Source organism: Hordeum vulgare, chromosome 4H (assembly GCF_904849725.1).
Source record: "Hordeum vulgare subsp. vulgare chromosome 4H, MorexV3_pseudomolecules_assembly, whole genome shotgun sequence".
Classification (NCBI taxonomy): domain Eukaryota; kingdom Viridiplantae; phylum Streptophyta; class Magnoliopsida; order Poales; family Poaceae; genus Hordeum; species Hordeum vulgare.
In genome coordinates this window covers 572,140,948-572,158,142 of record NC_058521.1, presented here as the reverse complement: position 1 = coordinate 572,158,142, position 17,195 = coordinate 572,140,948, and the positions used below count along the sequence as shown (strand labels likewise).

General features: G+C 44.4%; 1 protein-coding gene across 1 annotated transcript; it reads right to left on the bottom strand.

The window, feature by feature from the left end:
* Positions 1 to 2,382: 2,382 nt before the first annotated feature.
* LOC123449634 (15-cis-phytoene desaturase, chloroplastic/chromoplastic) lies at positions 2,383 to 7,928 on the bottom strand. The gene is made up of 16 exons (XM_045126917.1): positions 7,769 to 7,928; positions 6,948 to 7,111; positions 6,867 to 6,917; positions 6,630 to 6,762; positions 6,423 to 6,511; positions 6,210 to 6,267; positions 5,372 to 5,527; positions 5,022 to 5,170; positions 4,496 to 4,615; positions 4,139 to 4,352; positions 3,966 to 4,068; positions 3,787 to 3,834; positions 3,578 to 3,623; positions 3,020 to 3,207; positions 2,754 to 2,916; positions 2,383 to 2,633 (listed from the first exon to the last, which is right to left on the bottom strand). The coding sequence occupies exons 2-16, from the start codon at positions 7,056 to 7,058 to the stop codon at positions 2,562 to 2,564; spliced, it is 1,701 nt and encodes a 566-aa protein (XP_044982852.1). The 5' UTR covers positions 7,059 to 7,111; positions 7,769 to 7,928; the 3' UTR covers positions 2,383 to 2,561.
* Positions 7,929 to 17,195: the final 9,267 nt, after the last annotated feature.

Genomic DNA, 17,195 nt, shown 5'->3' with positions numbered 1-17,195 from the left:
CGGGACTCCGAACAACATTCGGTAACCAACCATATAACTCAAATACGCATAAAACAACGTCGAACCTTAAGTGTGCAGACCCTGCGGGTTCGAGAACTATGTAGACATGACCCAAGAGACTCCTAGGTCAATATCCAATAGCGGGACCTGGATGCCCATATTGGATCCTACATATTCTACGAAGATCTCATCGTTTCAACCTCAGTGCCAAGGATTCATATAATCCCGTATGTCATTCCCTTTGTCCTTCGGTATGTTACTTGCCCGAGATTCGATCGTCAGTATCCGCATACCTATTTCAATCTCGTTTACCGGCAAGTCTCTTTACTCGTTTCGTAATACAAGATCCCGCAACTTACACTAAGTCACATTGCTTGCAAGGCTTGTGTGTGATGTTGTATTACCGAGTGGGCCCCGAGATACCTCTCCGTCACACGGAGTGACAAATCCCAGTCTCGATCCATACTAACTCAACGAACACCTTCGGAGATACCTGTAGAGCATCTTTATAGTCACCCAATTACGTTGCGACGTTTGATACACACAAAGTATTCCTCCGGTGTCAGTGAGTTATATGATCTCATGGTCATAGGAACAAATTACTTGACACGCAGAAAACAGTAGCAACAAAATGACACGATCAACATGCTACGTCTATTAGTTTGGGTCTAGTCCATCACGTGATTCTCCTAATGACGTGATCCAGTCATCAAGCAACAACACCTTGTTCATAATCAGAAGACACTGACTATCTTTGATCAACTGGCTAGCCAACTAGAGGCTTGCTAGGGACAGTGTTTTGTCTATGTATCCACACATGTATATAAATCTTCATTCAATACAATTATAGCATGGATAATAAACGATTATCTTGATACAGGAATTATAATAATAACTATATTTATTATTGCCTCTAGGGCATAATTCCAACACTATCATATAATAGTGTCATATGCATGATACTAATTTATAATATTATCCATTACAACCAGCCTGACTAGGAACATTACATGCATTGATGTGTTTCTTATTAACTTTTGCATGAGAAGATTTAATGCGTCTAAGAATCTGAAAATGAAATGGAGATAAACCTTTTAAATCATAAAAAACAAAAAATTAAGATAAGTCATATAAATCAAAAAAGAGGAAGTACTATGTTAAGAAAAAGGACAATGATAGAATAATCCATATGTACTCTTTTAGTCTTTTCCCTCCTTTTCGAGAGAGCATCTTGTACGAGTCCGGATGTGCACCGGATACCGTGATAGACGTAGTCTTGACGGGCGCCCGACTCTAATATGCTCTTTTTACCATGACGTTGCACTAATCACATAGCGAAGCCTTAGGACAACGCCCGACTCTAATATGCTCTTTTTACCATGACGTTGCACTAATCACGTAGCGAAGCCTTAGGACAACGCGGTTCATCAAAATGCTCGTAAATATTCGGATCATCGACACTTTTTGTCATTCAATGAAGACATCAAATATCCGTGGATCAGTGCGGACCGTAAATCTCCTCTGAACCGGAATCAAATTTGAGGAGCTTTGAGGAAGTCCGGACAATGTGTTTGGATGCACAGAGTTGGAGCTGCCCTAGCGCAGCATTCTGGGTTAAAAAGTTAAAATGATTCGGTGCTGACTGGTGACGGTACAAAGCTGCAGGTTATTTTTGCCCTGTTGATGCTTTTGTTCTTTTATTATCCGCTTCAGCTACAGCCCATCCATTCCAGACAATCCCCATACAGGCTACAGCTAGCAAAGCCATGCCAGGATGAGATACTATGATCCGCCTTTTTCGAAAAGGAAAAATAAAATGATATGGCCTACTAGCAGCTCAGATATGTATGGCCTACTTGCCATTCATCTCCTGTTGATATTGTCCCAAAAAAAAAATCTCATGTTGATACATATCACAGGAAATATCTAGCAAGTACTCCCTCCGTTCCTAAATATAAGTCTTTTAAAAGATTTCATTAAAAGAACTACATACGGATGTATATAGACATATTTTAAAGTATAAATTCATTCATTTTGCTCCGTATGTAGCCCTTTAATAAAATGTCTAAAAAACTTATATTTAGGAACCGAGGGAGTAGTTGTGCTACATACAATTATAGAGGCACCCTCAAAGAATATCTTGAGAGCCCGGTCCAGCCTGTGCACCCCCTTCTGAAAATCGCAGCTGACCAAGCACGTCAATATATCCACGCAGGCAAAAGATCTTAGATATCATTAGGATTTCTCTCCAAGATTTTTCTTTTATCGTTAGGGTATCGTCCAAGCTTCCTTCTCCGTTGCTGGCACAAACCTTGGGTTTTACTCCAGGGGACATGAAAAGCAATCGGTTACTGCTTCGGTTTCCAGCAGCAGACAAGATGATAACAATAATATCTAAGATTCCTTTCTGCGCCTTTTGGCCTTCTGCAAAGGTCTTCTTTGTTTTACAAATCCCCTTTTTGTTCCAATACATGGTTACCAGCTCAATTCACTGGTGGACTCTACAACAATGTGACGATGACATAGGAAAATGCTACAAAAAATCGAATAGCCCTAACTATCTACAACTGGGAGGCGACCGGGGTTTCGGATTGCAGGCTTTCTTGGCTCCTGCGAGACAGCATCTTAGAATCCTGCAAGCAGCGACGTGATATCATTAGACTAGGATAACGGCGTACAATAATGCAGGAAGACGGCTGTGTACGAGTTTTGACGCATCTACGAGCAACCAGAACCACAGAGAGATCATGTACCTGCACTATGGACTGAGCGCAAAGCTTCCCGGATAGAACCGCGCCTTCCATGGAAGCCAGGTATTTCTGCTTCGTGTAATCGCCAGCCAGATAGAACCCTTCGATCGGCGACCGTTGCATAGGTCGGCAAGGTTCGCAGTTCGGGACGGTCTTGTAAACAGACCTGTAACAGCGGGCCAGAGAAGTGTAAACAATGTAAGAGAAGAAGAGCACATCAAGCCTTCTTTTGATTAATTATCAGGAAGGGTGTTAGCAAAATGTCCTGCCTTGGTGTCTTCACAACATGGTATTTAAGAATCTTCGCTTTACTCTGGTCAGCAGCAATTTCATCTGGAAACAACTTGGCTAGCTCTAGCATAGTTGCTTCGATGATTTCCGTGTCACTCCGTCCAATCCATTCCTCTGCTGGAGCAAAGACCAACTCCAACATCGAACGGTTTGGATCATAGTACTCCTGTAATAAACAGTTGAAAAAAAAAGATAAATAATGAGGTTGAGTTCATGCCCTTGGTTCTCTGTTCCTAAGCTATGACGGTTATTAGCAAAGAAAATTGCTATGATGATTCGTAAAATCAGGAACCAGCTGACATGTAAGCAATGACAAAAGGATGCTGCACTTCAATATTTGTCTATCTGAGATAACTAAAATCGGCAATGTCAACGATCATTATTGTTTCATACTCACTTCCTTCTGTGGCACATACATATATTTTACATATAAGCATATACACTTTTGGGCATTTGGTCATAGTCAGTAAAATATAATTCAGGATGCGACACTTAGAAGCGAACTACAAACTGAGCCTAAATCGTCAGGTTAGTACCTTGCATGCTAAAGACATGTCTGCATAGACGCTTAAAAGTGAACTCCTGAAACAAAACAAAAAACAAGATTGATATAAGGGACATATGGTATTTAGTAGTACCAACCAAGAATTCAAACATGGAGTAGGAAAGAATGCACCCAAGTTGAATACTAGACAACAAATTCATTAGGCGTCAACAATAAGATCAGTATGACCAGAACACACACCTGCTGAAAAGAAGGTGGTCGTATGTGTTTTTCAGTTTTCTGTCAAACCTGAAATATTCAAATCAACAGAAACACTAAGAGGTACGTATTTCAGAAATTCATGGGGCACATGGGTAGAAGTAGAATCAAAACACACAAATGACGTATTAACTTCCAGCCAAATGTTTCAATCAACTTACCATATATGAACATTGATGACAGGAACTCCCACTAACTTATCCAGCCTTTTGAAGTAAGAGATCTCTCTCCACTCTTGTGGTACAAGAAGCTTGAAGATATCGACTGAATCACAAGCTAGTCAATTAAACTGAATAGGTGCAAAGGAAGCATGATTCTTAAAAATAAATAGCACCTGGTGCTGCACAAACATATGCATCTCCAGTTATTTGAGTCCCGTCAGTAAGTGCAAAGTGCTTCACAGTTCCGTCAGGGTTCAGTTCAATTTTCTGAATACGAGAATTCAGCCGGACCTCACCACCCAAAGACTGAATGTGGTTAACAATAGGCATGCATAGCCTTTCAGGAGGATTACCATCCAAGAATGCCATTTTCGAGCCATGCGTCTCCTACACTTTTACACAGTTTTTTCATCAAGTAATATCCCCAAGTTGTCGTTATGGTGTGAATGAACATTTGCATCTTCTAAAGGTAATAAAGGACAGAATATGTCAGTTGTGTCTACAGGAGGAATAGAAAACTGAAGTTGTACCTGGAGAAAGCGGTTTAGAGCAATCAGAATGCACTGCATGGATAACTCGTCAGGGTTTATGAAATTGAGTGCCTTGGACATTGCAATAAAAACCTCATCGTTGACTCGATCAGGAACACCCTGTGCTGATTAAATAACTGTATCAGAATCTGTATTGACTCAATTACCGAGAACAACAAAAGAAAGAAAATAGCAGTTATCAACATTTTGGTACAAATAAGAAAGGTGAACCTGCTGTGTATTAATTAACAAAGAAGAACCTGAATTCTCTTTGTTTGCTCACTTGGGATTTAACTTGAAAGATTCATAAAACTATAAGCATTGTTTAAGCCTTAATTTGCATGCTAAAGGGCGTGGTTGAAGATGAAAGATGGAAGCTTGAGCATTTATGGACCAAAGAATATGACAATAAAAGGCAGCAATGTATTACTAGCAAACAAAATATTTTCTCGTTACAACATAGCCTCATAGAGCTTGCAATATGTTTACTACAGTGGCGAGTCTAAATGACATAGTGAGTTCATACCTGCTTTTCCATCCATTCTGAAACAGTTAAGCCGTCTTGAGCTTCAACGTAAGCTTGGCCACCAAGCATTGCTGGAAGAAGCCCAATAGCAAACTTCACCTTCTCCGGCCAAGTAAGCATTTCATTGTTTTTCAGTATGGCCCACACTCCTGTTAAATGCATGCATGGTCAATGATAACCTGACATTGATTTGCAGAGTAGCTCAACAGCCATGATCAAAGTTGTTTGTATTTACTAATATACCCACTATTTGATTCATATATTAGCACTTCAAGAACTAACACTAGGATGCATTTCTGGGTTCTCTTGGCATTCTTTATTCTCTTGACCAGGGCTTTGTATAACCTTACCATTCAAGGGCGCCGGTAAAGTCTCCGGGAAATCAAAACGGCTGTATTCCCCTGGTTTGTTTGGCATGGCAAATATCATGGAGTGTTCCTTCCATTGCAAGCGATCACTAATACCAAGCTCAGCAAACAAATTCTGTACATTGGGATAAGCTCCAACTGAAAAGAAAAAAAGCATATGGTTACATATATGCACAGAATGAAAAGTATCTTACACATGCTACAGAAAGGGAAGAGAAGGCTGGTAGATATAGATAAAAAGACACTATTCAACCAGGCAAACCGGGACGTATGGAACATTAAAATCTAAGCTGTTGTATGTGATATTGATCTGCAAACTTCCAGGCTTAAACGAGTATGGGACCCATCTTTACTTCCGCAAGAATTCCTTTCTTGATAAGCGCCATGTATTTCCTTTTTTATTTCATTTTTTCTTGTATAGTTAGTTCCCCTGCCTTGTTTCCCTGTTCTTCTTCTTCCTTTTTCCTTCCTTTTAGGGTTTATCTCAAGCCCTGTTGTACTTGCTTCGTCCTTGAACTCTTTATTAGTAAAAACTGCAGTGGGATTTTACCCTACTGTTTATAGTAAAAAAATATTTTAAAAAAGTAAGGCCCATCTAGTAGAAATTCAAACAACATTAAAAGTTGACAGAATGAAACATTATCCTTCTTTTTTGCAATTTCAGAACCTGAACATGACTCCTCGGAGATCAGTTTGTACTTCACTCACGGTGTTTTATCATATTTTTCTGAAACATCTACCTATACAGTGGTAATGGAAGTAGCCTAGATAACACACAGAAGCAGAAAGAGAACCACAAAGAACCAGAAGCAGAGCTTACAAAAAATATGAAGGCCAGTCTCATACCAATCACCATCTTCATCCTTCCAAGCAGCTAACTGTTCAAGGCATACAACAATAGGAACAATAAGAAACAACAACGATTACAGTGAATGTGAGCTACTTAGGCTGAAGACAACAAATGAAAATTAAGATCACATAACGAGCACAATTTTAGAGATGAGATAAGCAAGCATGTAGGTGACAATCAGACCTTTCCGCCCAAGACATCTCTTGCCTCAAGCACTATGGGTTTATGGCCAGCATCTGCCAGGTATTTTGCAGTTGATAGACCAGCCAGTCCTGCAAAATTAACACCAGAAACTAGTAATGCTAAGAGGCAATCATGACTCTCTCAAGGGTATCTGTTGTGCGAAAAATTATACATGTTTTAATTTTGGAGTTACATCGGACTTCAGACCTGCACCAGCAATCACGACCTGTAATGGTTTACTGGGGCGTTCACTGCCTCTAAACGATGAAGAAAGCTGGCCAGCTTCCAAATAGTTAACTGTGTTTTCAAGTGGAGGCCTTGGAAAATCTTGGCAAACAACCTGCAAAGAAGGCAAGCAATTATTTCAAAAGAAATGCTATGCCGTGGGGAGACAAAACAACGAATAAGCTTTTCCGAAAATAGAAACAGAGGCAAAATCTTAACCTGCAGAGCACGAAGCCCACGGCGTGATCCTTTTCCTTTATTCCTTAAGCCAAGGGAGGTCGTACGATGGCTAGTTTTCAGTGCTTGGACACTGCTACTTGTGAAGCACCTCTGCGTATGAAGTTGTCCGGCAAAAGAGCCCGCTTGCTTAGCTCCAGCTATGTTCATAGATGATAGACAGCCGGTGTCCATAGCGAAGTAACTACTGATAGATTCTTGTCAACCCTGATTGCGCAGGAGGAAACTGCATGATGAAGAAGGGCGGTTAAGCTCACAGCTCGCAAAGAGTTATCAAAAGACAGCAGGTTGCGTCACAGGTCAGTTGATCTGGACTGCCATAACCGACGCGGCATACATATGATTCCACTCAAAGTGGAGCGGCCTTTCAATCCGAGGAAATGGGCATAGTATATCAAGTACATATATGATAGGTTCGCATAAGCCATTAATTATTTTTTTTGCAGTAGAAGTATGATGAGCTCATTAGTAATAGAGAGCATCTCTATTTCTAACAGTAGCCGGTGTGTTTCCATGCGGTCGTGGCCCGTTGGAATTTTCTGTAGCAAAAGGCATGAAATGGGCGGGCGGATGAGGACATGGCCGCACGGTAAGTAGATGAAGTAATGATAGTCGAGCGAGCAAGCAGGCAGAGCATCCAGCGAAAAGCCTAGTTCCCCAGCCGATCGGGAATTCCCAGCGCCTCTAAAGCACTACTGTACTGCAATAGGCCCTGACGAAACTCCCCGATTCGAGCGAGGGCTAATCCCCGCCCCGCCCCGCCCCGCCCCAACCCTTGCCGCGCGGGTTCCTAGGGGCAGGGCGCGAACTCCGAGCAAGAGGAACCGCGCCGGCGCAAGAGAAAACTAACGGAGAGCGGCGAGGAGAGGAGACTTACCGGGGGGGCGGGGGCGGGGGCGGAGGAGATGGACGGAGCGGCGAGGCGGATGGGAACGGGAGGGAGGAGGGGGGCGGCAGCGTTTATGTAGGGTGCGGGATAAGGCTCGTCGCCGGTCGGGGGTTTGGGGCGGTGGGAAAGGGACAAAGGCGGGGAAGGTGTGGTGGCGGAGGATGCCTTTTGGCGCCTGGTGCGCTCTACGTTTTCCGTGGAATATACCGCGGCCACCTCACCTCACCTCACACGTTTTTGGTTCCAGTCCGAAGCCGTGCCTGGCCTGCACGAGTTGCAGGAAGACGGTTGCTTGGTCGCTGTCGCGGAGAATTCTCTCGTAAACTCGTCGGCCTGCATAATGTAATTCCGACGGATATAGCGTTTTTTACCATTTTGTGGCTTGCACAGATACGTTATATTTTGTGGCTTGGGACATCCGTATTTTGATTTACGCCGCGTCCAAGCGTGGCCTTATATCTACATGAGGGAAGGCGATTTAGGGTTCCCGTACGTCATTTTATCCTCCACCCCCTTTTATACCACTGACAAGAGATTTCGGAGTTTTTCGACTGAGCGATGGCAGTATCCATGCGCGATCGTGAAGCCCGTGGTCATGGCGGGGCGCCGTCGTGCAAGATCTTGTGTGACGACCAGGAGGAAGGCAACTGTACCACCGCCCCCCCCCCCCCCCCACCCTCCCCCGTCGAAGCAAGCACGGCTGCATGACTGCGTCTCCCGTATCGACAAGTGTTCAATTTGGGCCGACTGCTTCAAGGCCAACCCTCAAATCACCCACAAATGACCGAAGTGGGTTGTCCGGATACGTAATTTGTGCGTGCATCGTCCATCTGTTGTACGGCGTGCGGCTGCTTCGCATGTTGTGAGGCATGGCATCATCCAAATTCAAACCCGCCCCACGAGAGACAGAGGCTAACGTACAATTATTTTGAATTGTCGGCGACAAAACCGGCCGATCGAAGAAGATCGGCTTTCCTATGACCAGCCCCGTGCTAAAGGTCGTTGAAGACAAACAAACCACCTGCGCCATCGATCGAGAGATGTGCAAAACCCCACTCTGGACGCCAACTGTCGGTGTGAATTCTGAAAGAAAGAGAGGGGAGGAATGAGGCATCATCACATGAGACGCATGGGAGTTGACATAAGAGCATCTACAGCCGGATCTTGCAAATCTGGCTCCTCAAACGCCCGCGGACGCGCTCGGTCGTGTCCGTGGACACTTGCCGACGTGACTATGTGTTGGAAGTATGCGCTAGAGACAATAATAAAATAGTTATTATTATATTTCCTTGTTCATAATAATCGTTTATTATCCATACTAGAATTATATTGATTGCAAACTCAAATGCATGTACAAATACATACACAACACACTGTCTTGAGTGAGACTCTAAAGGACTAGCTCGTTGATCAAAGATGGTCAAGGTTTCCTGACCATAGATATGAGTTGTAATTTGATAACGGGATCACATCATTAGGAGAATGATGTGATGGACAAGATCCAAACTATGAATGTAGCATATGATCGTGTCAGTTGATTGCTATTGTTTTCTACATGTCAAGTATCCGTTCCTATGACCATGAGATCATGCAACTCCCGGACACTGGAAGAATGTCTTGTGTGTATCAAACGTCACAACATAACTTGGTGGCTATAAAGGTGCTCTACAGGTATCTCCAAGGGTGTTTGTTGGGTTGGTGTGGATTGAGAGTGGGATTTGTCACTCCGTATGACGGAGTGGTATCTCTAGGGCCCACTCGGTAATACAACATCACAATAAGCTTGCAAGCAATGTGGCTAAGGAGTTAGTCACGTGATCTTGTATTACAGAACGAGTAAAAAGACTTGCCGGTAATGATATTGAACTAGGTATCCAGATACCGACGATCGAATCTCGGGCAAGTAACATATCGATGGACAAAGGGAACAACATACGGGATTAACTGGATCCTTGACATGGAGGTTCAACCGATAAAGATCTTCATAGAATATGTAGGACCCAATATGATCATCCAGGTCCCACTATTGGTCATTTACAAGAGTGTCCCGGTCATGTCTACATAGTTCTCAAACCCGTAGGGTCTGCACACTTAAGGTCCGGTGATGTTTCGGTATTATTGAGTTATGTGTGTTGGTTACCGAAGGTTGTTTGGAGTCCCATACGAGATCCTGGATGCCATGAGAAGTTCTAGAATGGCCCGGAGGTAAAGATTTATATATAGGAAAGTGGTATTTGGGTTTCGGAAAGGTTTCGGACACTTCCGGTAGTGTACCGGAAGTGACGAATGGGTTCCGGGGGTCCACGGGAGGGGCCCACCCACCCGGGGGGCACATGGGCCGAAGAGATGGTGCACCAGCCCCCTGGTGGGCTCGGCATCCGACCCCATAAGGGGCCCATGCGCCCAAGAGGAGAAAATGTGGAGGTGGAGGAGTCCTTGTTGGAGTAGGACTCCTCCACACGCCCACCGCCTTGTAGGAGATGGACTCCACCTCCTTGGTCGATGGCCAAAGGCCCTAGGAGAAACCCTAGGGCGCCTCCCCCACCCCTTCCTCCTATATATAGTGGAGGTTTTGAGGGCAGCCACCACCTGAAAAGCTATGTGTTGCCCTCTCCTCTCTAGATCGTCTCCCTCTTCTAGATTAGTTTAGTAGAGCTCGGCGAAGCCCTGTCGGATTAGTTCACCACCACCGCCACCACGTCGTTGTGCTGTCGGAGAACTCATCTACCTCTCCACCCTCTCTTGCTAGATAAAGGAGGTGGAGATCGTCATCGAGGTGTACGTGTGCTGAACGCGGAGGTGTCGTCCGTTCGACACTATATCGTGATTGGATCGCGGTACAACTTGCCATTTGGATCGTGAAGACATTTGACTACATCAACCGTGTTTCTTAACGCTTCCCGCTTAGCGATCTACAAGGGTATGTGTGTCACGCCCAAGATGCGACCCTATCCTTAATTTGGCACGAAGGCCTTGTCAGGGATAGAAGCGCATCTCGTCGTGTCGCAAGAATGGATATCGTTACAAGTACATGTACTGAAAAGAAGAGATATATAAATAGAATTGGCTTACACTCGCCACAAGCTACATCAGAGTCACATCAGTACATTACATAATCATCAAGACTAAGAGCAGGGTCCGACTACGGACGAAAACAAACGAGAAAAGAAGAACGACGTCCATCCTTGCTATCCCAGCCTGTCGGCCTGGAACCCATCCTAGATCGATGAAGAAGAAGAAGAAGAAGAAGCAACTCCAAATGAACAATCAACGCGCTCGCGTCAAGTAACCTTTACATGTACCTGCAACTAGTGTTGTAGTAATCTGTGAGCCACAGGGGACTCAGCAATCTCATTTCCAAAGGTATCAAGACTAGCAAATCTTAATGGTGAGGCATGGTTAAGTGGTGAGGTTGCAGCAGCGATTAAGCATATATTTGGTGGCTAAACTTACGAGTACAAGAAATAAAAGGGGGAAGATCTACGCATAGCGGACGTGAACTATCGATGATCAAATGAATGATCCTGAACACCTACCTACGTCAGACATAACCCCACCGTGCCCTCGATCGGAGAAGGAACTCACGAAAGAGACAGTCACGATTACGCACACATTTGGCATATTTTAATTAAGTTAACTTCAAGTTATCTAGAACCAGTGTTAAACAAAGTTTCCACGTTGCCACATAACCGCGGGCACGGCTTTCCGAAAAGATTTAACCCTGCAGGGGTGCTCCAACTAGTCCATCACAAATTGCCACAAGCCGCATAGAAATCCTCAATCACGAAGCTCGCGATCTCGTCGGATTCCCTAGTGGAAAACCTAAACTCTGAGATTACCCAAAGCATCACCGGAATCCCGATGCACAAGATATCTCGTCAAAGGTAAAACTAATCCAGCAAGGCCGCCCGACGTGTCGACGAACCCGATAGGAGCCGCGTATCTCATTCTCAGGACACGACGGATGGAAAAGACTACAGGTGCCAAACCTCGAGTTGCCCCGTGGTGGCCCCGCAGTCTGTCCAGTTTGGATCAACACTCATGAGGAGCACTGGCCCGGGGGTTGATTAAATTATCCTCGGGGTCCGGAAAGTCCCTATGCAATTTTATTAGGTGATTAGGCAAATGTAGTACCAAAGTTGGGCCTTGCCAGATCAGCTTTAATCTAAAACGAATTATCAAGGGGGTCCCCATAACAACCCCGATCGTGTTAGGAGCACTCAATTATGGAACATAACACCGGTAGCCGAAACTAAGGGGGCAAAGGTGGAACAAAACACCAGGCTAGAAAGGCCGAGCCTTCCACCTTTTACCAAGTATATAGGTGCATTAAATTAAATAACATTTAATATGGTGATATAACAAGGAACCCATGTTGTCACATGGAAGCATCTGCACCTGCAACTAGCAACGCTACCAACAGGGTTAAGCAAGCAGTAACATAGCCAATCAGTGGTTTGCTAGGTTGAACAGGTTGAAGGTTTTCATGGCATTGTTGAGAGGCTAATATTTAACATGTGGTAGGCAACGAGACATAAATGGTAGCAACGGTAAAACTAGCATGGCAATGATAGTAATGGTATCTGGGGAAATGGTCATCTTGCCTGAGATCCCGCTTGGAAGAAGAACAACTCGATGAAGCAGACGAACCAACGTGGACGAACGGGTCTTCACATTCCGACACGCTTGCGGAACTCTATCGAGACGGGCAAACCGGAAACAAACATCAACACAAATATTTACCACACGATGCACAACATGATGCATAACCTACAATGACGCGTGATCAGTTCAATGATGCAAGGGATGGCATGGCAATTCACCCCACACAAACTCTACACATTAAGTGAAGCTCGATATGCAACGGGTTGCATATCGACAAAACTCCACGATTAATTATTTAATTCACTCCCGATTATTTAATACACAATATTAAATGTTGTTAACATGGCAAGGGGTGAAGCGATGATCCTACGTGTCATCCTAGTCGATTTACACGTATAACTCGTCTCCAACGGAGCTACGGTTAACTAGCTACGAACAACACAAGATCATCCGGCATTGTTGCAACATGCATGCAAAAAAATATGATGAGGATGTGCAAGCGAACCCAGATCAGTGTGTGTGTGCAAAAGGATAAAAAAACTACACATGGCAAAATTGGGGTGCATGGGTTTCGAACCACAGACCCCTGTGTGCACAGGCCTAACGCAAGCCAGTCCAGTTGTCTACTTGCAAGAGAAACATTGGGTCTTGATTAAAATAAATGGAGCCAGGACCTCACTCCCGTGAGACTAAAATGTAGAAAACAAAATGTTGCATCCATGGGGTTTCGAACCTAGGATCTCCTGGCTGAAATCTAGAGGGATGACCAGCTCGACTACGCTTCTTCACGTGACAAAGGTGCAGGTGATTGCTTCTATTTCTATGATAGCAGCGGTTCTTCTTCCCCACAAGTGCACGGGAGTCTTACCAACAGAGGAGCAGACAAACGCGGTGTAGATGCTCGTTGAGGAGGTCCAGAGTGCGCGACGGTCGGGGACGGGCGCCGATGAGGAAGCGGGGGATCCGCCACATCCGGAGGCAGGGAACCCATTCCCCAAGGGAGGGAGCTCTGATTCGAGGCGCTGGGTTGGGTCGCTGGTTCCTGTCGTGGCAAGCAGAGGGAGGTGAGAGAAAGAGAAGAGAGAAAAAAACAGAGGGAGGAGAGAAGCACAGCAAGGAGAGGGCAACGGGATCCTGCTGCAGCGGGCTTGGCGCGCTGGCCAACGACTGCTGGCGGCGGGGCTGCGCTGGGAGGCCGGTCGAGGTGGTCGCCTCGGTGCGCTGCACTGCCCACGCGCGGGGAGCCGCCTCGTCAACGCGAGCCGGCGGCTGTCAGCACACGGGACGAGCGGGAGGAGGAGTTGCGGCTCGGGCAAGGTGCGGCCTTGGTTGTGGAACTACTTGAGGTGGTGCGGCGGCGGGAAGGAACGGGGGTCGGCTCTCAGATCGAGGGAGGAGGGAGCTTGCGGGCGAGCTGGTTGGGGAAAAAAATCTGGGATGATCCCGAGGGGAATTTTGTAGTGGGTGGCGGCGGCTGAATCGGGTTGGGGAGTGGATCAAGGTAGAGGCTATGGTTAGGTCTAGGTTTAGTACATATAGCACTTGGGTCGGTCTAATGGGCATTTGGACCCTCCGATTAAATCGGCCGGTCGGAAAAGACTAGGTTAGGGAGTCCAGTTGACAAACCGGTGACAGTTTGCGGTAAAACGGGGTTGATCCGGATCCAACGATCACGATCGTATGATTCAGGTTTCGGGAGGTTTTCGGACTAGGCAGCGCAGAGGTCGGTGTACTGTGTAGAGGGGCTAGGCGGGGATGAGAGGGAAAACGGGCGACGCGGCAACGCAATTTAAAACACCGGAACACAACTGCCGGTAGACCGAATACGGTACCGCTACGGTCGATCGTTCAGGTACCAAACGGACTCCGATCGCGACAAAACTTGACAGGCGGCCTACCTATATTAAATTAGGACCGCACGTCAAATCTCAATCCAATCAGAGAAAGTTTTACGCACACTTTTAAAACATGGATTCGACGGTGCCGCGGGCGCGTGCGAGTGCGGTCGGGCTCAGAACGGACAACGACGAGAACCGGCAACTAACAACGGATGCAAGTTTGAAAATTGGCGACAACGGAGATGCCGATGCAATGCAGATGATGCGCATGATGCGATGATGATGCGACAAGTAAAAATAACCACACGACGAAAACGGAAATAAAGGGAAATCTTCTGGAACGTCGGCATCGGGCTGTCACAACTCTCCTACACTACAAGAGGATCTCGCCCCGAGATCAAAGAATGAAAGGGGGAGAGGATGAGAAGGAACAAGAGGTAAAAACTTAGTCGCTTCATGACAAGGAAGTGAAACCAACGATCCTTGAAGGTAGCAAAGCGATGAGGAATGATATGAGAAGAAGCAAGAATTCATGGAAAATTTTGGCAGCACTTCGGTAGGAAAATGGGACAAAAAAATCGATAAGAAGAGAGAATTAGACAATATTCATAAAAAACAACTAAATAGAGCAAGGGAACACCATGAACTTGGTAGAACAACATAATAGACCCAAAAGAGCAACATCACAATGCCTCCGGAACAAGAGGATATGAACTAGCTCATACGGAAGAAGAGAATGAAGAAAAAAAATGACAACTACTATCTCAAATGAACTTGGCACGCATCCTTGCAAGAAGAATTGAACGGAGTTGTTGACAAAACAACAACGAAAAGAACAAGACAGTAGTGGGCTTATGAAAATCATCTCAACATTTATGAGGTGACAACCAACCACTAAAAGAAACAAGGATTGATTGGGAGAAACAAGATATGAACAATTTCTTATACCAAGAGGATACATTGAGAACTTGGATTAATGACAAGCACCATGATAGCAACAATCCATAGGAAAAGCTTTAGGTGAAATCCAAACCAAGATAGCTCAATGAAGAAATCATGGGCTAAGAATAATCTCATGATCAAAGGATTGGTGGGTTTAATTATCTCATTCTTGAAAGGAAAACTCGTCGAGGCTCCTACACTAACAAGAATGCTATAATACCACCTCAAAAGATAAAGGAAGAACAAATGCACTCGGAAATGCAAGATGAGAAAACTTGAGGTTCTCCAATAAGAATCTTGAAGAACACTTGAGAATGGATTGAAACCTTGATGAACCACCATGAAGGACCTCCGTATACAAATGAATGATGCAATGATATGAAGGTAGAAAAGAATAAGATTATGACATTTCCAAGATTTAGATGAAGTCTCACAAAGAGATACTTGATAAAACTTGGAACTCCGGAAAAGAAAAGATAAGAACACTTGAGAAAAGGAATTGACATAATGAGCCGCTCCGGAGAAGAATTCAGATTACAATGAACAAGAATAAGAATTATGTTATGCTCATCCTTCATCAAATTAAATTGATGACAAGCAACAGATCTAGCATACAACTTATTCCTCTAGAAATGATTTTGGAGAGATAAGCACCACTTGAAGCATAAATGAAGGAAGCACCGGTAAGAATTGGATTGAATGGGGATACCAATAATTAATGGAGATAGAAGAGACGAATAGATCATAATCCACGTGAGAGAAAACTTGAACAAGGCACCGAATAAACGAGAGACGAACGAAGAGACAACAATTGAGAAGAATTGAGGGTGAAAGCTGAAAGTTGAGAACGAAGAGTCTTCTGAAATGATGGCCTTCGGAGGATCGAGAATGAAAACAACTCAAAAATGCACCGGATAGCGAGAAAGGATTGCTCATGACTGACAACAATTAAGAAGATGGCACCAAGCTGAAATGATGAATCTCCAAGAGAATGAACCAAGATTGAGAGAAACACTCCTTCGAATCTGCAAGCTGAGAATGATGACGAGGAACAACACCAAGAATAGCTGAGACACTCCGGAATAAAGAAGAATGAAAGGTTGAGCCAAAGAATGAACTAATTGAAATAGATCTTGAAGAAGGGATATGACTGATGAAAATCATACTTACGTCATAGTTGAAAAGATTTAGAGATCTCCAGAAAAGATTAAAAGAGTCAGGAAAGATCCTGGGAAAGAACCTGTGGGTTATGGGCCCACTCAAAGAAACCACCGTTAGAAAAGATTGCTAGAACGAGAGATATTGCACAGGTACAAGAAAACTAGATGAGGTTAGCACCTCGAAATAACTAAAGGATTGAAAATCAGAACTTCTGAAATATCTTTAACACTCCGGATAGAAAGAGAGAGGAATTAATAAACAAGATAGGGTCATCAGAATCTCCAATATAGGAAAGAATTAACAAGGATGAAAAGGATATGATGACACGGATACTGAATTAAATTCACCGGAAAAGAACAAAATGAAGAAATGACGAACTCGACTCCTGAGAATCTTCACAATGAACCACCGGGTACGAGAGAAAAGAACAGACAGCGGAAGCACAATGAAAAGAAAACTCTTGGATGAAAATTGAATCACTCAAGAAAAGGGTGGGAGGGCGGGAAAAACAAAGACAACATGGGGCAGATGAGATGAACTCCGGAATAAAATGAGAGAATGATCTGCAACAACTGAAGAAGATTGAATTCAGTTGCAGAGAAGCACAACGGTAAAATGGAATTGATACGACGACTCCGGTTGACAAGAATTGATAAGACAACTGATCTGAGCAAAAGAATTAGCATTCACATAAAAATATGAGAACACCTCTTAGGAAAGATCTGAAATTACCACTTGACATCGAAGCAATTTGAATTACCATATTCAGCAAAAACAAGGGATGAGGCTTATGAAACAAGCCAGAACAAACTCATGAGAAAGATTTCGTCTGATATTTTCGTGGACAGGAATCCACTAGATGTCGAACCCCAACCT